General features: G+C 42.8%; 1 protein-coding gene and 1 long non-coding RNA gene across 2 annotated transcripts in view; one reads left to right on the top strand and one right to left on the bottom strand.

Moving 5' to 3' along the window:
• Positions 1-24,224, bottom strand: part of LOC144614374 (uncharacterized) — a 78,321-nt gene that overhangs the window by 1,504 nt on the left and 52,593 nt on the right. The window lies entirely within an intron of this gene.
• On the top strand, positions 262-22,274 carry LOC132687114 (myosin-4). The gene is made up of 38 exons (XM_078437751.2): positions 262-480; positions 566-709; positions 1,046-1,202; positions 1,960-1,987; positions 2,076-2,190; positions 2,609-2,701; positions 2,857-2,920; positions 3,062-3,160; positions 3,287-3,390; positions 5,058-5,196; positions 5,832-5,950; positions 6,041-6,190; positions 6,307-6,477; positions 7,990-8,299; positions 9,134-9,204; positions 9,609-9,696; positions 9,779-9,896; positions 10,428-10,551; positions 10,643-10,779; positions 10,895-11,150; positions 11,842-12,084; positions 12,387-12,563; positions 12,768-12,913; positions 13,201-13,291; positions 13,378-13,767; positions 14,240-14,366; positions 14,851-14,969; positions 15,097-15,293; positions 16,521-16,704; positions 16,784-16,949; positions 17,048-17,172; positions 17,823-18,131; positions 18,696-18,899; positions 20,254-20,379; positions 20,467-20,637; positions 20,724-20,828; positions 20,933-21,028; positions 22,002-22,274. Exons 1-38 carry the CDS (start codon positions 277-279, stop codon positions 22,152-22,154), a joined length of 5,820 nt encoding a protein of 1,939 aa, XP_078293877.2. The 5' UTR covers positions 262-276; the 3' UTR covers positions 22,155-22,274.

Here is a 24,224-nt window from a genome sequence, read left to right as displayed (position 1 = left end):
AAGCCTTACAACACAGAGGATGCAATGGAGGCCTCAAATGTCACAAACATGAAGCTGCCAACATAAGGCTTTCCAACCTGTGATCTGATCCCTCAGCACCTTTGTACAGGACACGAGAGTGATCCCGACAGGCGGCAGTGAGGAAACGGGCAAGGCCAATGAAGCACAGGAACGTGAAACCAAGAGGACAACGTCCACGCTCCCCCAGCCTCACTGTCAGGCTCTCTCTGCCCTCTAGGTACACCTGTGCTGTGTTGCCGCCAATAACCCCCAGCCATGAGTTCCGACGCTGAGATGGCCGTTTTTGGGGAGGCAGCTCCATACCTCCGAAAGTCTGAAAAGGAGCGCATTGAAGCCCAGAATAGGCCCTTCGATGCCAAGAATTCTGTCTTTGTGGTGGATGCTAAGGAATCCTACGTGAAAAGCACAGTCCAGAGCAGAGAAGGGGGGAAGGTGACGGTGAAGACTGACGCTGGGGCTGTAAGTAACACAAAGGGAGGTGGGCAAACATAACTGATGCTTTTCTGTTCCTCAGCTGATAAGCACCAGCTCCTTCTCTTAACAGACTGTCACAGTTAAGGAAGATCAAATCTTCTCCATGAACCCTCCCAAATACGACAAGATCGAGGACATGGCCATGATGACGCACCTGCACGAGCCCGCCGTGCTGTACAACCTCAAAGAGCGTTACGCAGCCTGGATGATCTACGTGAGCACCCCCTTCTTTTTCTTTTCACTTTCCACTAACTTCATGAACTATGTTAGCTAAACCCTATTAAAGACTTTATTTTTTGATTTGGTTATTATAATATTAAGACTAATCATCTGGTTACTGTTGTGAATTCTAATGTATTTGAAAATGTGCATGGGAAAAGCCATCTACTTAATGCTGAATTAATTGGCAAACTGAAGCATCTTGTGTAGGGTGTGTGTGGGTGGGAGGCAGCCTTAGGAGAACCATCCTGGTGCTCTGGTCCCTCTCCCTTTGCACATCGAGCAGTATTTCCAAGGTGATTGCTGACTGAGCAAGCTTGTCATTTCCCAGACCTACTCGGGCCTCTTCTGTGTCACCGTCAACCCCTACAAGTGGCTGCCGGTGTACAACCCCGAGGTGGTGACGGCCTACCGAGGCAAGAAGCGCCAGGAGGCCCCGCCCCACATCTTCTCCATCTCCGACAACGCCTATCAGTTCATGCTGACAGGTGAGTCCATAATTACAATTTACGGAGTCATTTATGAAGCAAGTATATACTGATAACACAAAAGACGCAGAGGCAGTACTTTGAGAATAAAATGTTCAGCACAAACATAATAATAATGATAGTATGCTAATATGGCAAATAGTATACTATAATAATAAAATTGGGAAATATACTTAGAATAAAATGGACCAGTTCCAAAAACATAGAGAATTTTGCTTATATTTCCATGGTAAAATCCATACTAATTAATGCTAATTTCAGCTCAAAATTAACCAAATGTTGGTACCATCTATGCATTTTAATCACAGCTAATGTGTCCTCTCTCCTAGAGAGTGAGCTTTGAAAGCTCACAGCTTTGAAAGCTCACAGGTCGCCACAATCACGACACAAAACTTTGGATGGGACATTAATAGCATGATGAGATTTTGCACTATGGACCAAGTGGCTAAATGGATAATGGAGCCAGTACTCATTGGATATTGATACATGACTCTCACAGACATTTTGTTGAAATAGTGCATCACACGTTCTATGTCACACTAAAGGTCGCAGGAGTGCAACACACTGGCTAATTAACACATCTTTTTGCTACTTATTTTAAAAAGAATCTTGTGAAAAAAGCAAAGCACCAATCCATATAGTTATTTTTGTGTGTGTGAGTGGGGGGTTTTAAAAGGCAATTTTGAGTTTGCAAGCACTGTGTTAATCTATGTGCTAAGTGTATTTTTTAGCATTATCTCCGGTTTCTCTTTCACAGATCGTGAGAACCAGTCGATCCTGATCACGTATGTAGATTTCAGTGCCTTTCTTTCTGTTGGATTTTGGTAGCGGTAGTGGTTAGACTCTGACTTGTCCCTCGTGTGGACTTGGCAGCGGTGAATCCGGGGCGGGCAAGACCGTGAACACCAAGCGTGTCATCCAGTACTTTGCAACCATCGCAATCACTGGAGAGAAGAAAAAAGAAGAACCTACTCCTGGCAAAATGCAGGTGGGTATGATACTCTTCCCAGGATGCAAGACATCAGAGGCTCTGAAAAATCTGACCAAGTCCTTTAGAGCCACGGCCACCAATGTAGGTGACGCCCAAATGCGGAAAATAACTCTTGGGTGGGCTGTAAGAATGAGATGATTGATTGTTGCTGGGTGCGCCAGGTAGTAGTTCTCACAACCATTTATGAGGAGGAAAAACCAGGCATTGCGGAATACAGAAATCAAGGCCATGTCACTGGAGTACCTCCCTCCCCCACTTTGTCTTCCTTCTACTTGCTGCAGAAAGCCTCCCCAAAGTTACAGAGGTCTGCGAAGGGAGAAGGGGGCAGGACAGGAAGTCAATGGGAGGCTACCTCAGCAGACTGCAACTCATCTTCTCCGGGGTCTTTTTGTCCATCTTCCTCATTTCTCTTCAGGGAACCCTTGAAGATCAAATCATCAGCGCCAACCCCCTACTGGAGGCCTTTGGCAACGCCAAGACCGTGAGGAACGACAACTCCTCTCGCTTTGTGAGTCTCTTGCTCTTCCTTTTCACGTGAACATCAGCACTGACACTTCTGGACGTGTGGTGTCGACATCTTTACCGTCTGGTTCGGTCCGTAGCTAAAGAAAACATTTGTCTGCCTTTGAATGTGTACAAAAAGTCTTCCTTTGCCTTTTTAAGGGAAAATTCATCAGGATCCATTTTGGTGCAACAGGCAAACTGGCTTCTGCAGATATTGAAACATGTAAGTTAATAAATATTAGGGATTAAAAATCTTTTTCTTTCAGGGAATATATTGAAAATCTTATTTGTGTTGGGTGAACTTTTCAAATGCTTAATTTTCCATTGTGCCTTTCTTTTAAACGTGCTCGATCTGCTTTTCTAGATCTGCTAGAGAAGTCCCGAGTTACTTTCCAGCTAAAGGCTGAAAGAAGCTACCACATATTTTATCAAATCATGTCCAACAAGAAACCAGAGCTTATCGGTAAGAAGTATCTGTGATTTATTTCCACCGAGGAAGAATAAAAGCCCTTCTTCCTAATAGTCCCTCTAAAAAGTTTCTCATGACCAAAGTAATTCTGGCTATACTTGTTCTTTTCCACGTGCACAGAAATGCTCCTGATCACCACCAACCCATACGACTTTGCCTTTGTCAGTCAAGGTGAAATCACAGTGCCCAGCATTGATGATCAGGAAGAGTTGATGGCCACAGATGTAAGTAATAGGTACAAAACAGGAAAAAGCAAATTCATCTTGCAGTATACGACACTCTCCTCTATAGAGTGAACAGCATTAGCAGAAAGACATTAGGGGCAATATTACCTTTCAGGCTTCCTTACCCTTGGAACAAAGTTATAGGATGTTCCAATGACCTCTACCATGTATCAGAAAACTTTAAAAGTCTGGAATAAACATCGAGCGTTAGGCATTTCTCAGCTGGTTTGCTCCTTTTTTCTTTTTTTCTCATTGGTCATTGGGGTCCATTTTTGTACTCCAATAGTGACATTTCTCCTATGTCACACCCTACAGCCAAGAGTCTTGGAAAAGGAGCTAAAAGATTTTTAACAGAACATGATATTTCCACAGTTCTTCTGTAACTGGACGTAAATACGAACTTTGTTTCATATGTAACTCTGTGGGCCAATGGTATTCCCTTCTCCCCCCCCAACTCCACCCCATGTAGCATTTGAAGAAATGGATTCTCTACCTCAAAAATTCATTTTGGGACTCCATGAACGTTTAGTTTTGGGAACTATAGATTCTCTCTCCCTTCTCTTCTTTTTTTAAGGATCATTGCTCTTTTATTTTCTTTATACATATACTTTATACATATTTCAAGTTTTCTTTTGAATTTCTGAATAGTCAACCTTCAATTATTCTCAACTTTAAGACCAGTGGGAACACCCCAATATTCCCAAGACAAGATTGAGAGTTGCTTACAAGAATACTTTTTCTCTTAAAATATTACATTCAAAAACTCTATGAACTATTTGTGTGCCTTTATCTGATAAATAACAGCTTTCACAAGCTTTAACCCATTATTATTCCTATGTCCAAAAGTGTTAGGAGTTGACAGGTTAAAAAAAAAAACAAAACTTAGTAGTCTTGCCCCAAGACTTCTGTAATATTAAGGTCGGGTCAGTGAGCTGGAAGTAAATTATCTGGAGAGTCTTAGGAGACACGAGTGTTACATAACCAAGCTCTCCCTGCTTTCTCAAAGCCTAACATGGGCAACTAAGAAGGTGATCAAAATCTGATAGAGAAAAAAGATACAACAATACTTCAATGAAAGCAGTTCTGTTCAGAAACGTGTCTTCCCTGCATGAGGAACAACCAGGTGAAGTTCCCTGCCAGGCATCTCACAGGACCTGATATCATAGAAGAACATGGGGAAAAACACAGGGCATGTGCTGTCCTCCTCATACCCTCTTCCCAACTTCACCTGCCCTGTCCAGGAAGGCAGGCTAGGATTACATATTTTGCTGGGACAACACAGGAGGAAAAGGAGCAAACAGACTTGTGAGGCAGAGGGAACCCACGAGATAAGAAACATACGGGGCAAGGCTGGGGTCATGTGGAGAAACGGGAAGAGCGTTGGCCTTGGCATCCAAAGCCAAGGCTCTGAGTCCTGGCTAGGTGAGTGTGGACAAGTCGCGTAAGATCTTCCCTGTTCACCTGACTCCATGGGAAACTGATGCATACCTCTTGGTGCTGCTTTGTGGAACTAAGTGCTAAAGAACAGGAGTGCCTTTAGACAGCAAAGTGCTAGTCAAATGCAAAGGCAAGACAGGGTGAGAAGGTGGGGAGGCAGGCCCCTGTGTACTGAGGGCATCTGCCATGGTGATCATTGCGAGCCGAGTCAAATTCAACTCTTTCCACAGAGTGCTGTGGACATTCTGGGTTTCAGCACTGACGAAAAGGCTGCCATCTACAAGCTCACGGGCGCCGTGATGCATTACGGGAACATGAAGTTCAAGCAGAAGCAGCGTGAGGAGCAGGCCGAGCCTGACGGCACCGAAGGTACCTACACTCCCTGCTTGCTCACGTCGTTCAATTGAGATTATAGCTGACACCATCAGTTCCTCAAGGGCAAGGGCCCTGGGTTCACTTTCTTGACTTATCCGACAGTGGGGAAAACTAGAAGGGAACAGAAATGACACACACTGCATGTTTTACACAACTGAGATTTGTGGAGACGTGATTTCTGCCGATTCCATTTTTCACTGCCTTACTGTACGCTAGTATTTACGATCTGATTAAAGCATTTTTCATCCCAGTCAATAATTTGTGTGCCCACATGCACTGGAGGAAAAAAAAAAAAAAACTGATCGGAATTTTCCTGTCACTACTCCTCTAGGTTAGAATTTCACAAATTATTTTTATCTGTGGTCTACTTTAGCTATGTTTTAAATATCACACAGAGCATCAATTCCCCAAATTCCAAATTATCATCTCAAAAAAAATGACTAAAGTTAGTGTGAAAGTTGGCAATACTTTTGAAGCAATATGAACAAATGGTTTTGCCACATTTGCACATATTACTCTTTGAGCAGAACTTTTTCTCTTTGTCATTGTCCTTCACACCTTAAGCTGTGCACACTGTGGTTTTTGTTTTGTTTTGTTTTGTTTTTACCGTCCTCACCTGGTTCATGCAGTTGCTGACAAGGCAGCCTACCTCCAGAGTCTGAACTCTGCTGATCTGCTCAAAGCCCTCTGCTACCCAAGGGTCAAGGTCGGCAACGAGTACGTCACCAAAGGCCAGACTGTGCAGCAGGTAAGTGAACGGCCTCAATGAATCACACACATCCCCAGCCTTCTCAACACGTCTTTGGTAACGGCAACAATCATTACTCTGTCCACGAAGGTATACAACGCAGTGGGCGCCCTGGCCAAGGCCGTCTACGAGAAGATGTTCCTGTGGATGGTCACCCGCATCAACCAGCAGCTGGACACCAAGCAGCCCAGACAGTACTTCATCGGGGTCCTGGACATCGCTGGCTTTGAGATCTTTGATGTGAGTTGTTGGAGTAAGCGGCCCTGTGAAGGCCCCTCCGCTTCGTGTCTGCTCTGCCGAATTCCCCCTGGGTTTCCCAAACTCACTTGAGCTCTTTGGTGTTTGCAACGCCCTAGTTCAACAGCCTGGAGCAGCTGTGCATCAACTTCACCAACGAGAAGCTGCAACAGTTCTTCAACCACCACATGTTCGTGCTGGAGCAGGAGGAGTACAAGAAGGAGGGCATCGAGTGGGAGTTCATCGACTTTGGGATGGACCTGGCTGCCTGCATCGAGCTCATCGAGAAGGTGAGTAGGACTTTTCAAGCCTTCAGTATGTGAAAAACAAACTGTCCACCTCCTCATGCTGAATGAACTGCAATCCCAATTCTCAAAGAACCAGCAGCGGTGTTTTATGACATTCCTGGGCACAGTGACCAGGTGCATGGTGCATCACAAGCGACATATTAAGGAGTAGTTTTTCATAGAAAAATGATTGCAATACATACACATCCACAGACACAAGGATTCACATTTCTCCCTCTTTTCACTTCCTTCTCCCTCACTTTTGTTCCTACATGATCTCTTGGGGATGGGTGACAGGAATGAAATCACAGCTAGTCCTGTGAGTACGGTCATTGATCCTGGCTGTCCCATGATGGTGTGCCATGCATGAATCATCCTTCACGGGTATCAAGGCAGGATATGTCAAGGTGTCTTATAGGCTGGGAGGGCAGCTTTTCAGTTGTTGCAGTCAGTAAGACCATGTGGACTGCTGAATAAACAGCCTTACCTGGAAGGGGAGCCCTAAATTCCCCTTTATCAAAGAGGTGGGGCAATGATTCTATCGGTTGTGTGTATACTAAAACCCAACAAGCAATCATTAAGCACTTTTGAATGTGCACTGGGCACTCACCACAGGCCTAGGGAAGCCCACACAGTACATGGTTACATGCGAACACTAGCCTGAGCAGACGAAAGGGAAAAGTAAGTACAACCGCCATCTATGACAACTTCACACACTCATGTCAAAATTCATCAAAATATGAAAGAGGAGGGGGTAATATCAGCCTGGGTCTACCCAATTAGAGGAAAATAACTTTAATTTGGTGATACAGTATCTCTGCTATTCACAAAAGCTGTGTGGTACTCAGTTCATGGAACATCAAAATAGGTTTGGGGAGACAATTTGTGACTGAACATCATCAACATTGAGTTTTCTATCAGTCGTTCATATCAAACTTGCCACTGAAAGGAGTCGATCTGCTTACAAAGCAAAACCTAATTATCATCACTCAACTCCACAGAGTGCGGAACATAGCACAGAGTACAGAGAGTTCTAATGATACAACGTGAGATGCACTTTTCTCCTGGGAACAGACCATTTTTAATCATTAGCTTCAATTTCTCTTCTCTTCATACTTTTGTCATGTCTAGAGTTGAGGTGAAGGAAATTACACTGTCAGTAGGGAAAAAAGTATTTAGATAGATACATACATGGGATAAAGAATTCAGCTTTGAAATGGTAGTTTCGGAATTTAATTTTATACTCTGAACATAAAGTTTGCCAAATGGCACAGATGGGCTTTTTTTTTTTAATTGAGTCTTTCTAGCAAATATATTTCCCATATGTCCTTGATACAGGACTGTTTCACGTTTCAGTAGCAGAGGAGAGGCAGCAAAGTAGAACCATGCCTATTGAATTTCTTATCACCCGAACTCTTATTCTGGAACATGTTCAGGTTTCCACCAAGTACATAAACTATTAGAGCACACTTTTCTGAGGGACTCATATTATCATCCCTTTTTTCCTACTCTCAGCCTATGGGCATCTTCTCCATCCTGGAGGAGGAGTGCATGTTCCCCAAGGCCACGGACACCTCCTTCAAGAACAAGCTGTACGAACAGCATCTTGGCAAGTCCAACAACTTCCAGAAGCCCAAGCCTGCCAAAGGCAAGGCCGAGGCCCACTTCTCGCTGGTGCACTACGCCGGCACCGTGGACTACAACATTGCCGGCTGGCTGGACAAGAACAAGGACCCGCTGAACGAGACCGTGGTTGGGCTGTACCAGAAGTCCGCAATGAAGACTCTGGCTCTCCTCTTTGCCGGGGGACAAAGTGCTGAAGCAGGTTGTTAATATCACTAATATGTTCCTAGAGTCACAAAACAAAAATATACTTTTTATCAGAGACTGATATAGTTATCTCAAAACCTAACATGAAAATACTGGCCAATATGGACTTAATGATAGGAAGTATATTTAGTGAGTCTTATGATCATAGGCTTTCAGAGCTAAAATTGACACTATGGATCATTTTGTCCATGGCCTCATTTCACCCATGAGGAAACAGAGACTCAAAGGTTAAGTGACGTGCTCAAGATCATACAGCTTATTTCAATTATTTTGATAGTATCGGTTCCTTAAAGGATCCAGCTAAGCTGGAGATGAAGAAATCCTTTGTCAAGGCACTAGTGCTTAAGGAATGCAAGTTGTGTTCTCCTAAGTCCCCTAAGACTAGATGTGCAAGCAGAGGTAGAGAAACACAAGCAAACAGGAAGCAGGACTTGCCTGCAGGTTAGCAGAGGCTCACCTCCCTGGCACCATGCATGCAACTTTGCCTCTTCTCTGGGGGATGTGTGCACTAAGGCGGCATTACTCCTCTGTCTTCTGGCACTCCCCCTCTGCTGATTTGGAGGAGAGGGGTCCTACCTCTTCCCCACATCTACCCTTTCCATGCACAGTTCTTTTATTGTTGCTGTTGTTGTTTTCCTGAATACCTATAATGTGAGCCAATGCATCTATTTCCCTAATCCAGAGCTGAAGGAGGAAAGATACAGAGGGAAGATGAGGGATGATACAAGTGAATGAGTGCACATTTAAATTCCAGAGGGAATCTTGGGAGTCCTTATACCTATGGATGGTACAAATTAAATAGTTTTAATTCTTCTATATTATTTTTCAGAAAGTGGCGGTGGAAAAAAAAGTGGCAAAAAGAAGGGTTCTTCTTTCCAGACAGTGTCAGCGCTTTTTAGGGTACAGTATATTCTTGAATGCCAAAAAAACTACTTCTGTGACAAATTAAATTATCGTAACTTAAAAAAACTTTTTTAAAAGAGATCTATAGTGAAACATAAAAAAGGTAATGTTGTACAAAGGAAAATGAAAAATGTGTTAGGAAAAACTGAACAAAAATAAAACCTGCAGTGTGAGTTCAAACCTTACAATAATATGAAACATCTCCCTTCAAAGCTCCAAATCTAAAAGATCTAGCGTTGAACAAATTTCACATGAAATCAAACCCTCTCTGGAAGCAACTACTGTAGTCAGTTACATTGACTTTATTCATGAAATGGAGCCCATTAACTACAGATCCTTGATAGGGAGTCTCACGTAAATGCAACAAAAAACGATTTTAAAACTTTCCCTATGGTTCTCAGGAGAATTTGAACAAGCTGATGACCAACCTGAGGAGCACTCACCCCCACTTTGTACGCTGCATCATCCCCAATGAAACCAAAACCCCTGGTAAGACACTTCTGACATCCAGACAAGTGCCAGTGTGTTTGCTTTAGACCATGAAATAAGGCATGTGTATCCTTCCCTTTAGGGGCCATGGAGCATGAACTTGTCCTGCACCAGCTGAGGTGTAACGGAGTGCTGGAAGGCATCCGCATCTGCAGGAAGGGATTCCCCAGCAGAATCCTTTATGCAGACTTCAAACAGAGGTTTGTGTCTCATTTTTTTCTCCCTTTCAATGTGCTAGTCCAGATCATTATTGCCATGCAATTCAAACATCTTTTAACTTTTTCCCGAAAACCGAAATTCTGGGGCGCCTGGGTGGCTCAGTCGGTTATGCATCTGACTCTTGGTTTTGGCTCAGGTCATGATCTCATAGTTTGTGGGATCAACCCCTGTGTCAGGGTCCATGCTGACAGTGCAGAGCCTGCTTGGGATTCTCTCTCCCCATCTCTCTCTGCCCCTCCCCTGCTCATGCTCGCTCTCTCTCTCTCTCTCTCTCAAAAGAAATAAATAAGCATTTTTTTAAAAAGAAAACTGAAATGCAATTATCAGAAAGAATGAAGCCTTGGTTTATATTATACTGTTTTTAAACATATTTTCCCAAGGTTTATCTAAAGCACTGCTTGATTATTTTAATGGAATTTTTTCCTCAAAACTCAGTCTATTATTTTTTCAATGATAGTTACTATGAGTTTTGGTAAGAAAAACAAACTTTCATATTCTTTAAATTCTGATAGATACAAGGTTCTAAATGCAAGTGCTATCCCAGAGGGTCAGTTCATTGATAGTAAGAAGGCTTCTGAGAAACTTCTGGGGTCTATTGATATCGACCACACCCAGTACAAATTCGGTCATACCAAGGTACCAATCTACCTAAATCTCTATCATAATTTCATCACCTTGGGACTTTCTCTTGAGTGGAAATGACATATCTCGCTTGTTCTTTGGCCAGGTTTTCTTTAAAGCTGGCCTGTTGGGAACTCTAGAGGAGATGCGAGATGAAAAGCTGGCCCAACTCATCACACGCACCCAGGCTGTGTGCAGAGGGTACCTGATGAGAGTAGAATTCAAGAAGATGATGGAGAGGAGGTGAGGGACCTCGTTCTCCACATTTTCATAGTTGAATCCGATGCAGTCATTACTTCTGTTGAGTGCCAGTCACTGCCCACATTCTTCTTCATTTCCATATTTGTTCTTCCTACAGAGAGTCCATCTTCTGCATCCAGTACAACGTCCGCGCCTTCATGAACGTCAAGCACTGGCCCTGGATGAAGCTGTATTTCAAGATCAAGCCCCTCCTCAAGAGCGCCGAGACCGAGAAGGAGATGGCCACCATGAAGGAAGAATTTGAGAAGACCAAGGAAGAGCTGGCGAAGTCAGAAGCAAAAAGGAAAGAACTTGAGGAGAAGATGGTAGCTCTGATGCAAGAGAAAAATGACTTACAGCTTCAAGTTCAATCTGTGAGCATTAGTCCCTGCACAGCTCAGCCACTTCTTATCCTCCAAACGCTGTATAAGTAGATATGAAACATTTTTAGTTTAAGGTTTATAAATCAATGGTTTCCACTAAAATATGTGTTGTCACTGTTCATCTTTCAAAAATACTCAGACTCAGACCTGAAGAAGCAATAGACATGAAGTCACAAATTACGCTGCATATGTTCATATGCACATCCATACGTAGTATGGAAATCAGAGAGCAAAGTCATAAAGTTATCCAAAGATGTTTTCCTTCCTTTATAGAACCTTCTCTTAGATGAGACTGTTGTTTCCTTAGGGAATACATTGTGCATAAAATAGAAGTTATGCTGTTCTTACCAGGGTGAGGAAAAGGTTAAATTAATGAACCCCTCAAACCTGACAAAACCGAGTCCAAGAATTAACAACTGCCTTCCAAAGCAGCACAAGTGCAGATTTGGCCAAAGGGCTAGTTTTCCCGATTTGGTCTTCCACACATGGATATCTGGAGGAAACTGTTACTATACTTAATCAGTGGATTAAAATTACTAACATTTTGTCTACTGGACTTTTAAAAGTTGGCATATGTATTGACCAAACTGGTTGAGTCACTAAAGTATCCACCTTTTAATAAATTATTGTGTCTTTGCAGATATAGCTTATACAAATGGAAGTGTTTAATTTCCCCCATTAGGAAGCAGATGGCTTGGCTGACGCAGAGGAAAGATGCGACCAGCTGATTAAAACCAAAATCCAGCTGGAGGCCAAGATCAAAGAGCTGACTGAGAGAGCTGAGGATGAGGAGGAGATCAATGCCGAGCTGACGGCCAAAAAGAGGAAACTGGAGGACGAGTGTTCAGAGCTCAAGAAAGACATCGATGACCTTGAGCTGACCCTGGCCAAGGTTGAAAAGGAGAAACATGCCACAGAGAACAAGGTACAATCATGATCCATTTTAGAGGGTTTAAAAGTGCTAGCTTGTTACGGAAATACTTTAACTAAAAGTTTAATCTTAAAATCAATGAATATGAAAGAAAAGTACCATCATATATATGTCATCTTCACCATTTCTATCTAATTACCTTGACCCTTACCTCCCATATTTTTCAGCTATGGAGGCCTGGGTTAGCTTCTCGTCTCCATTTTCCATCTTAGGCTGACACTGTCCTAAGCTATTACCATGTTTTTTGTCAAGATGACGGGATGTCATTAACATTCTATAATCTGTTCAAATCTAAGGTGAAAAACCTCACAGAAGAGATGGCAGGCCTGGACGAAACCATCGCTAAGCTGACCAAGGAGAAGAAGGCCCTCCAGGAGGCCCACCAGCAGACCCTGGATGACCTACAGGCAGAAGAGGACAAGGTCAACACGCTGACCAAAGCTAAAACCAAGCTCGAGCAGCAAGTGGATGATGTAAGTGTGAAAAACACAGTATTTCCTCTTAAGATAAAACAAACAGTTGTGACATGCGCCTTTCTCTGTGGGTTTGAAAATAATCATTAAAATTCCCATGCTATTTGGTGCATCTTTTAAAATTCTCCTGTGCATCTTTGGTGGCCAGTAACATATGGTTCAGTGCCTCAGGACTGAAATAAATAAAATACACTATAAATTTAGCTTGAAGGGTCTCTGGAACAAGAAAAGAAACTCCACATGGACCTAGAAAGAGCCAAGAGGAAACTGGAGGGAGACCTAAAACTGGCCCAGGAGTCCACAATGGATGTCGAAAATGACAAACAGCAACTCGATGAAAAACTTAAAAAGTGAGCATGATATAGTTAAATTGTAATCTGCTTGTTGTCTGTCAATTCATCTGTCAATTCAGGCCAAATATATGTTTTAAAGATCTCCAAAATATTACTTTGGAGTACACATAAAAAAACAAATAATGGCATCTTTGACTTTTTATTAAATGAAAATGGTACAGTATTGACTTGTAAAACGTGTACTACTCATGTCCTCAACACAGCAGCATAAAGATATTCTACCATATGTGGCAGAGAGGACTGGTAAGAGAACTGACAGAGCTTATTTGTTGCTCCTCTGACAGGAAAGAGTTTGAAATGAGCAATCTGCAAAGCAAGATTGAAGATGAGCAGGCCCTCGCCATGCAGCTACAGAAGAAGATCAAGGAGTTACAGGTGAGTCACAACCTCCACCTCGTCCACATTATCACAGGAATCAAAACTGCCACGAGTTGCCATTAATGTTGCTGTGTCACCCTCAGGCCCGCATCGAGGAGCTGGAGGAGGAAATCGAGGCAGAGAGGGCCTCCCGGGCCAAAGCAGAGAAGCAGCGCTCAGACCTCTCCCGGGAACTGGAGGAGATCAGCGAGCGGCTGGAAGAAGCCGGCGGGGCCACTTCTGCCCAGATCGAGCTGAACAAGAAGCGGGAGGCCGAGTTCCAGAAGATGCGCAGGGACCTGGAGGAGGCCACCCTGCAGCACGAAGCCACGGCGGCCACCCTGAGGAAGAAGCACGCGGACAGCGTGGCCGAGCTGGGGGAGCAGATAGACAACCTACAGAGGGTCAAGCAGAAGCTGGAGAAGGAGAAGAGCGAGTTGAAGATGGAGATTGACGACCTGGCCAGTAACATGGAGACCGTCTCCAAGGCCAAGGTTTTTATTAACTTGTCTCCTTTTCATTTTATAGAGTTTATATATGACTATATCCAATCTAACTGTACGAACTTTCAATGTTATCTCATTTTACGTCTGTTAGGCATCACTCTATTGAAATGAATCACTTCAGTGTTCCTATCTTATTTGTAGAAACCACTTTAAATATTGTCACTATGACCACTAAAGAATGTAATTACAGGAAAAAAAATTTTCTCTAAAAACCATACTCTACAGGATACAGAATTTAAGTGATGCTCATATTTTCCAAAAGGAAATGACCTAATTTTCATAATCATATGTGTATTCATTTAGCCCAAGTTATGTGCCTCTACATCCAAGGCACCATGCAGGGCTTTGGAGTAGACAGAAAAGTACATAAAACTCAGCTCCTTTCCACAAGTAGTTCTCTCCAAATCCAGACTCACAAATAAAAGTATCTGCTCTTCCCATTGCCTACTTCCCACCACAGGGAAACCTCGAGAAAATGTGCCACACACTGGAGGACCAGCTCAGTGAAGTGAAAACGAAGGAAGAAGAGCAACAGCGCCTCATCAACGAGCTGTCGGCCCAGAAGGCGCGCCTACACACAGAGTCAGGTCAGCAGGTGCACGGCCGATGTGCACAGAGGCCAAGAATGGAAGGCGGGCCTCCACTTGTGAGCGCCCACCGGATGCCCATCACTTCTCAGGCCACATGTGTCCAGTATCACTGATTTGTCATTCCTTCTCCTTTTTACTGGGAGATGGTAAAAAGTATGGTTCTAAGCTATAACTGGAAGAAAATTAAGCCCTGGACTGAGATATTTGCTGTCGTGGCATTACTAAAAAAAAATAATAATCTATTCATATACACACACACACACACACACACACATATATATATATATATATATATATATATATCCATCCTGAAGTATCAAAGAAAGCTCACATTTAAAAAAAAGAAATAACACCTCAACCATATCAAAGTTCTTGAGTTATTCTTTTCATCATGGAATAAGAGTTCTGATGTTACAGCAGTCTGTAAACTAGTTGGCACCTAGAAAACAGAACTAAAGCTCTCATGTTTTGTCTTTCCCAGGTGAATTTTCACGACAGCTGGATGAGAAAGAGGCTCTGGTGTCTCAGCTATCACGAGGCAAACAAGCATTTACACAACAGATTGAGGAGTTAAGGAGGCAGCTGGAAGAGGAGTCTAAGGTGAGAATTTTCCAGCTGAGATTTCCAATCCCTCGAACTTTGCAGCATGACATACAACTGAGCTTCACTTAGAGAATATCAATGATCAGAACATAAACTTACAATGCACATTTTCTGGTTGGTTCAGGCCAAGAATGCGCTGGCCCACGCCCTGCAATCAGCCCGCCATGACTGTGACCTGCTGCGGGAACAGTATGAGGAGGAGCAGGAAGCCAAGGCTGAACTGCAGAGGTCAATGTCCAAGGCCAACAGCGAGGTGGCCCAGTGGAGGACCAAATACGAGACAGACGCCATCCAGCGCACAGAGGAGCTGGAGGAGGCCAAGTACGGGGTCTTAGTGATGGGGACAGAAAGAGAAGTTTAAAAACAGTGAAGATAAAATAATGAAAGAAACAATACTCCAGACATGAAGATAGGTGAAAAATACCAGCCTATCTGATTACAGAGTGGTGGAAACCACCATTTTCTCTTTATAAACTGGTACATGTCCATTGAAGAAAGGGCCAAGACCACAGCCTTCCCCACAATCTCGTTTACTACAAAAATATCTTAAATTTCTTTCTAACAAAATGAACCAAAAATTATCAGCATATCCTTTACGAACTGAGTAGAATTTCCTTCAATATAAGAAAAAATGGAGACACTGAGGCTGTCTGATACATTATTATGAATATTATAATTAGCAATAATCAGTTTATCCCTACCTGGAGTATTTAGAAGTTCAGAATGAGACTATCATACTCTGTCATTATTTAACAACCAGTATCAATAAACTTATTCATTAATTATGTACAGTTTTAATGGAATAAAACTCATGGGAGTTACACATGGAAAGGCAATAATCATTATGTTCCCAGTGAAGGAAACTTCTCTATATTGGATATAGCTTGGTAGTTGTTAGAATTAAGCAGAATGAAGGGGTTTGGCAAGCATTTCCAGAGGGAGCACTCCAGATAAGAGCATGGGCTGGGGGAGGTTGTGAGTTAAGGGGGGCTGGTGAAGGAAGGTATTTGGGGAAAATGTGATTATGGAATAATATTTATTGTCTGGGGCTTCAGACCCAGAACATTAGTCATTAATCATATGCCCTCAGACATGTCACTTTGGGCCCCAGTTTCATCCATAAAGAGGACCATGTTAACACATGTTTTACGATGCTATTCAGCACTAGCATCTTTGAAGACATGCCTCCTGTTCATGGCCGTCACTTCGTCACCCTCTCACACCCTCACCTTGCTCACTCAGCTGAAGCGCTTACTCATTCTTCATCTCTCTCCCACACGCACACACACATTACCATCACCATGCACACAAAAAGGCCTGGCTCAGGAGTATGTTTGGCAACCCCAGAGATAAAGAGTAGACTTCACTAGGGAGAATTAAAGAGACAAAATGGGTACTGAGAAGACATTTTAGGAAACCTTAACAATTTGTGGACACAGGAGCAAAAAATTCTTGGGGAAAACATGCTTTCCTAGTCAGCAGCTTTATTAAGTTCACTGTGGTGGCTTCAACTCTGCTCTTGGTCACCCGCACTGACCAACGTTTCAGGAAGAAGCTGGCCCAGCGGCTGCAGGATGCGGAGGAACAGGTGGAGGCCGTGAATTCCAAATGTGCCTCTCTGGAAAAGACAAAGCAGCGGCTCCAGAACGAAGTGGAGGACCTCATGATCGACGTGGAGAGAACAAACGCGGCCTGTGCGGCCCTGGACAAGAAGCAGAGGAACTTCGACAAGGTGGCCCACAATGACCAGCTTCTTGGGGGAAAGTGGCCTGACTCTTGATTACAGAGGCTTAGTTCTGATGTACTTCCAGGTCCTGGCAGAGTGGAAACAGAAGTATGAGGAGGCTCAGGCTGAACTTGAGGCCTCCCAGAAGGAGTCCCGCTCTCTCAGCACTGAGCTGTTCAAGGTCAAGAATGCCTACGAGGAATCCCTGGATCACCTGGAAACCCTGAGGCGAGAGAACAAGAACTTGCAGCGTGAGTCTTTGTAATTCTTCTTCCAAAATGGCAGGGAGGCATCTTTTCAAGTTTTCATTTTTCTCAACTGAATTTGGTGTTTTACTATGAACCTACAGAGGAGATTTCTGACCTGACAGAGCAGATTGCGGAGGGGGGAAAGCATATCCATGAATTGGAGAAAGTAAAGAAACAAATAGATCAAGAGAAGAGTGAACTACAGGCTGCCCTGGAAGAAGCAGAGGTACATGTTTCGTTTGCTCACTTATGTCTTATAAATAAATGGAAAAATTAATAGCAACTGAGATCTGTCATGTGGTAAAGCTGCAGGGGATAACTCCTTAATTCAGTGAGAAATACTGAATTTCCTTGGGAATGCAGAACAGGCTAAATTAAGATGTATGAAAGTTTGTGCATTTTTTAACGCCTTCAAGAAATCATCATAATGTGCAGAACAAACAACAACAAGCTCTTCAGGTATCAATTGGGAAACATCATCAAAAAGACGTGACACCCACTGACCTCCCCTGTCCTTGGAATGTGGGTTCCGCTTGCCTTTCCTGCTCCCAGGGGCTGCTCCACAAACAGCCTTGAGACAGTGGTGTGGTGTTGAGAACACCTAGACGGTACACGTGACTAAATCCACTGATGGCCTCTTTGTAAACTTTTAAAATTTTGTGGGCAGAGGCACGATTCATTCTGCTTCCTGCCATTCAAGACAAGCCTCTTACCCAAGTCACTTTGCTATTATTAAATAGCCACTACCAAGCTGGAGTGGCCTGCCTCTTTCTTTGGTCTCTCCCTGCCCTCCCAAGGGCCAGTTGCAGATTATACCTGGGAAGATCCTGAGGGGGTTGAGAATCAAGAGTAACCTAGATGTTGCTTTTTAAAAAGGGATCTCTTGAGCACGAAGAAGGCAAAATCCTTCGCATCCAGCTAGAGTTAAACCAGGTGAAATCTGAGATTGATCGGAAAATTGCTGAGAAAGATGAAGAAATCGATCAGCTAAAGAGGAACCATCTCAGAGTGGTGGAGTCAATGCAGAGCACCCTGGATGCTGAGATCAGGAGCAGGAACGATGCCCTGCGGATCAAGAAGAAGATGGAGGGAGACCTCAATGAAATGGAAATCCAGCTGAACCACGCCAACCGCCAGGCTGCAGAGGCAATAAAGAATCTTAGAAACACACAAGGAATACTGAAGGTACACTGGGGTAAACACACATGGTGTCATGCAGTCAAGGTGTAACTGTGCAATTTATATGCCGTAAACCTAAATAATATGGTAATCAGTTGAAAATTTACACTGCTGAAAAATACACAGCTGAAAAATAGCTTGCTTCTGGAAAAGTCAAAGAAAAGTTCACTTTGTCAGCTGAAGACACTGCACAAATCACTTTATAGGAACCTCATTTGTATAATGTATATAAGTATATACACATATTTTTAAAATACATATATCTACACTTGTTTAATATATGTAAAACAACATCATTAGACTAGCTCATCTCTGAGGATGCTTTCTTGATCCAAAATTTTGTAGCTTTGGCCATGGTATTTTTTTATGATTCACAATCTAAAATATAACATCATGTTCTTTTGAGTAGATCTGCTACCCTAGGCTACAGAGAATGTCATTAAAGGGACTTTCTCATTTTTTCTCTCTAACCATACTCTAAGTTATTGAGAACAAGATGTGTCGATGACCCGAAATTTGTATTCACTTTCATTGGAACATGAGTAAGAGTCTTTGCCTCTTTCTGTGCAGGACACTCAGCTACATCTGGATGATGCCGTCAGAGGCCAGGAGGACCTGAAGGAGCAGCTGGCCATGGTGGAGCGCAGGGCCAACCTGCTGCAGGCTGAGATCGAGGAGCTGCGGGCATCCCTGGAGCAGACGGAGAGGAGCAGGAGGGTGGCCGAGCAGGAGCTCCTGGATGCCAGTGAGCGTGTGCAACTCCTGCACACCCAGGTGAGGTTCAGGACTATGGCTGAGCAAAGGCACTTCCTGAAGTTGAAGACAATCTGAGGGGATAAGCTTGTTTTTAAGTAAGGAGTAACCCTGGCCAGGGTCCTTCGTGAAGTTCTGGAGAATGCACATTACTAAGACATACTGGGAAGGGGGGGCGGGCCTAGCCAGCTCACAAGTGTATTTGTAGGCTGCCATAATCATGCTGATTAGAAAAAATTTAGGGTTCTAGAAACTTTCGTAAGGAAAGCACAAAAGGCGATCTGCTAATAACCATACATATGACATTAGTGGCCATCTTGTCTTTTGCAACTCTAAGCTGCAAATAGATAAGCAAATAAAACAGAGGAGAAAGAATAAGCCACCAAGTAATTTTGTGTGTCCCAGACACACATAAGAGCTAACTACATGAAATATAAAAAGAAGCTCTTAAGTTCAAATTCACAGAGGCCATCATTACTGCTAGTCAGCATTTGTTGTTTATAATGGATGTGCTAAATAAATGGTGGTAGAGCCTCATGATGGCTAATAAGGAGCCATTACAGTATGCATTTACTGCCATGGAAAGATGTTCACAATATACTAAGTGAAAACAGCAATTTAAACATAATATATAAAGCATGATCATTTTTGTAAAAAATATATAGGATAAACAAAAGTATTATCAATGCTTATCTCTGGGTAGGGAGAGTATAACAATTATTCTTTACCTCTTATTTTGCTAATTTATATGTTCTTTTTTGTAACAAACATATATTACTACATACTTTTTAAAAACTGCAATATAAGTAAATAGCCATCATGGAAACGTTAAAATCACGTAGGACAAATAATTTTAAATTCAAATTAAAATGCAGTGTTTTTCATACTCATGCTTAGTATCCTTGAGTTGATTAAATACATTTAAATACCATCAAGTTTTCCAAAACATAACAGGTCCTTTGTTCATTTTTGTACCAATAATGATGCTATTTATGTACTTTAAATATGAAGCCAACCACATGTGAATAAACAACTAAAAATCAGTAATCCATTTTCCATGAGCCACAGCACTTTACTTTTTTTTTCCTGGCTCGCAGTTGTGCTTCATGCTTACAGGCAGCCAATGGTAATTGTTGAACATCTTTGGCATCAAAAATCAAATTTTACCTTAGAATTTAAGAAAATATTCATTAACAGAAGTATGGGTGAATAAGAAGAGAAGGCATAACTTAGAGTCAACTTTTCATTTGATTTTTATGCTGAAATTTTCTTGGATCACTAATTTTTGCCTGTATACACTAATAAAAATGATAGTATAAACAGAATATAATTAAATGTGCTTCCCCCCCTCCTTTTTCTTATTAATTTGAAACAGAACACCAGCCTGATCAACACCAAGAAGAAGCTGGAGACAGACATCTCCCGGATCCAGGGAGAGATGGAAGACATTGTCCAGGAAGCCCGCAACGCAGAAGAGAAGGCCAAGAAGGCCATCACGGATGTGAGCAGAGGGCAACACGGTGGTGCTCGAACTTGAATCCCGATGCGCCAGCCCAGCTCTCAACCGGTTTTGTTTCACTGCTAACAGGCGGCCATGATGGCCGAGGAGCTGAAGAAGGAGCAGGACACCAGCGCCCACCTGGAGCGGATGAAGAAGAACCTGGAGCAGACGGTGAAGGACCTTCAGCACCGTCTGGACGAGGCTGAGCAGCTGGCCCTGAAGGGCGGGAAGAAGCAGATCCAGAGACTGGAGGCCAGGGTGGGTGTCCATCAGTTCATTCAGTTCCTGACCTGTTCGTGCAGCCAGTTACAGCCAAATTGCTAAACACCTTTTTTCTCTTCCAGGTGAGGGAGCTTGAAAATGAGGTAGAAACTGAACAGAAGCGCAATGTGGAGGCTGTCAAGGGTGTCCGCAAACATGAGAGAAGAGTAAAGGAACTCACTTACCAGGTGACCTGCCTTTCCATATTTCTCAGGCCCACTTGCTTTCAAGAGAGTGAAAATAATGCGTTGTTTTCAAATAACAACACTATTTGCTGCCTCTTACATTTCAGACGGAGGAGGACCGCAAGAATGTTCTCAGGCTGCAGGACTTGGTGGACAAATTACAAACCAAAGTTAAAGCTTACAAGAGACAAGCTGAAGAGGCCGTGAGTATCTGTGCAATGAGACAGAAAAGTCCAGAGCAGGTCCAGGTTTCGGGGAGTCTGAAGTTTATAGAATTTAAGAGTCTTTCTTTAAGGCAAAGAATATAAAATCAGGTCTGAAAATGAGTATTTGGAATGAAAATAAATTTACCACTAATTACTGGAGCCTTAGATTCAGGTTCATTTCTTCTGAGACCTCTTTAAGCAATTTTCCAGACATGTTAGTATAGAAATGCTTCTTGGTTACAACCTACTTCCCTATCTAGAACACTCTGCCACTCCCAGAAATCTCCAGCACTCACAGGGTCTGTGCAAATGAGGGCTCTGAAGTCTAAGCTCTGCTGAACAAACTTCACAATAAATCCATCAGAACATTTCCTTTTCATTTGGCTGCTTTCTCATCTTGTTATCTTTCTCCTCCTGTTAAATTCAGAAACTTCCCTTAAGACTCTCTGCACCCAATAGTACCACTGTGTCTACTTTTTTTTTTAATTTATTTATTTATTATGAGAAAGAGAGCACAAGCAGCAGAGGGGGCAGAGAGAGAGAGAATCCCAAGCACACAGGGCTCAATCCCACCAACTGTGAGATCATGACCTGAGCCAATATCAAGAGTCGGATGTTTAACAGATTGAGCTGCCCAGATGCCCCGACTGTGCCTACTTTTTCAAGTTTGTCTCATAGAATCAGATTCCCGCTACTTTGATCTCCTTGTTGACATTATAGCATCTTAAGTTTTCCAGGACACTCTTTCCAGTGAAAAAGCCCAAGCGGGGGGTTTGTTAAGCCCACTCATTCACAGAGGCGAGCATGTGGGATGCCCTACCCCCAGATAAGTACATGACCAAACAATAGAACTTTTGTTTTCTCACTTATGAAGCAAATCCATCAGTAGCTGCTTCTAGAAGTAAAGAAGGCAATGAGAATCTGAAAATGTCAAACTTTCTTGTTCTCTCAAATGCATTTCTTTTCTCAGGAGGAACAATCCAATGTCAACCTCTCCAAATTCCGCAAGCTCCAGCACGAGCTGGAGGAGGCCGAGGAACGCGCTGACATTGCAGAGTCCCAGGTCAACAAGCTGCGGGTGAAGAGCCGGGAGGTCCACACAAAAATCATAAGTGAAGAGTAATTCATTCTTACGCTGAAAGGTGACCAAAGAAATGCGCAAAATGTGAAGTTCTTTGTCACTGTCACATGTCACTGTAGCATTAAGGCAATAAAATCTGCAGAGAATTTTGCAATCTAAAAATATATGTCTCTGTTAATCACAAGTTCTGTAGAACTATCAGAACTAATTCATTTATTCTACATTTGTTAAGCGCTTACTGGGCAATCAAAGATGATGACAAAAATGAGTGTGGTCAGTGAACCAACTTGAATAGAAGGCAAATGAAATGCAGTTCCCCGAAAGGATACAAAGGTGCTCAGTGCACCCTCAAAACCATTCACCCAATTTTACTAACTACCAAGTATGTGTCTGTACAGAAATGGGCACCACGGATATCACAAATGTCCCCCCCCTTGCAGGAGATCAAGCCAGTAGGACAACAACAATTAACACAGCTCTTAAAAGATGAGTAGGTGGTTATCGGGTGAAAGAGAAATGGAGCTGGTCATTCTAAGAAGAGAAAACGAGCATGAGATTTCAGAGTGGTTTAAGCATAGGCTCCGTGAGCAAGGCCCTCAGTCAGCAAGGCCTGACTATGAAGGGACCTGACTCGTGTGGTGCTGATGAATCAGGATATGCATCAACCTGGAGAAGTTTCATGAGGAGGAGAGTTGACACATTTCCGGTGAGGATGGAGTAGGAGAGGAAAGACCAGAGCCTGGAGAGACTGTTGGGGCTGCTGAAATGGTCCAGATTAGAGATGACAGGGATGGAAATGAACAAAAATGCAGAGTGCAAGCAGGCCTCCAATACTGGTCTAAAGAAAGGGCCGGAAGAGCAGTGAAGAAGTAACACAGTTTCATGGCATTCAAAACTCCCAGCTACTCTGTGATTACAGATTCTATTTCTTTTTAGGGGAGATTCTCTTCCTCTGAACCCCTCCAAGAAAACGGACAGAACTTCTTAGATAAATCCTCCTATTGACCTAATTTCTACATACAATTCTGCTTACCAAACCCAAAGAGCCTGATTTTTCTCAGTACCATGCATATTTTAAGGAAGAATCAGAAAGGGAATTTCCTATTAATATCAAAAAGAATGTGACTGAAATATACCATAGCCATTGCCAGAGTGGTTTTTTCTTTGATACTTTTTTAAAGCTCGCAATTTGGCTTCACTGTGTAGCTATTTTAAAAAATAAGACAGTAGTGCTCACTTCGGCAGCACATATACTAAAAAATAAGATAGTAGAATCCCAATTTATTCATTTACAGTGGTGGATATCCCTTTCTAATGAGGCGGCTGCTTCAAGGAATCTCCTTCCCCAGTGTGGGAATCCTAATTAGTAATGAAAAGACTGCTTGCTTCATAAGAAGAGGATTTAAGAGCGGTGAAAAATAATTAATAAGGAATATTTGACTTAGGCCATGATGAAGACTAATGAAATAACCTGCCTAAGGTAGGCAGACATTTATTAGCAAATTTTAATTAAACTCTGTAGAGTTAACCTATTGACCTCAAAAGCCCAGGGCAATTGCTTTATTATTCTGTCTCCTAACTATTTAAATAATTGCTCATGTAGAGAATTGGGAGTGGATTTCATTATATATGGGTCAATTATCCTGGGGTCTCTGATTAAAACAGCAAGGATTTAAGAGTCACAGATACTCTGGTTAATATTCTTCCTCATCTTCCTCACAGATTAGACATTTACAGGCTAATTTCCTTATCTCTCACAACAAAAGCACACATGAAAATCCAGAAATGCTTATAACACCCTTGTCTTTCCTTTAAATGAAATGAGGGACCATTGAGACTTGGGAACTGTTCATAACCTACTGATGCCGGATTTGAGGACCCAAATGGGATGCATGCAGTACGGAGGCAGGAGACCATCTCCGAGAACAACTCTGAATTAGGAACAAGGGAGGTAGTTTACGTCAACTCCTCCCTGATGGCAACACTAAGACTTCCTGTGATGGGGAGAAACAGACTGGAAGAAGATTATGGACTGCCACACGGGGCAACTGTCAGGTAACCTAACGGGTTAGATAAACCCACTTCAAGCACATAAGCGGTTAACTAGACAGA

This window comes from Panthera onca, chromosome E1 (assembly GCF_046562875.1).
Source record: "Panthera onca isolate mPanOnc1 chromosome E1, mPanOnc1 haplotype 2, whole genome shotgun sequence".
Taxonomy (NCBI): Eukaryota; Metazoa; Chordata; class Mammalia; order Carnivora; family Felidae; genus Panthera; species Panthera onca.
This window is presented reverse-complemented; position numbering and strand designations above follow the sequence as displayed.

Coding starts and splice junctions, on each gene's coding strand:
- LOC132687114 (XM_078437751.2), top strand. CDS start 277: ATGAGTTCCGACGCTGAGATGGCCGTTTTTGGGGAGGCAGCTCCATAC. Junction 2,191..2,608: donor CTACTCCTGGCAAAATGCAG/GTGGGTATGATA, acceptor ATTTCTCTTCAG/GGAACCCTTGAAGATCAAAT. Junction 20,638..20,723: donor TCCAGAGACTGGAGGCCAGG/GTGGGTGTCCAT, acceptor TTTCTCTTCCAG/GTGAGGGAGCTTGAAAATGA.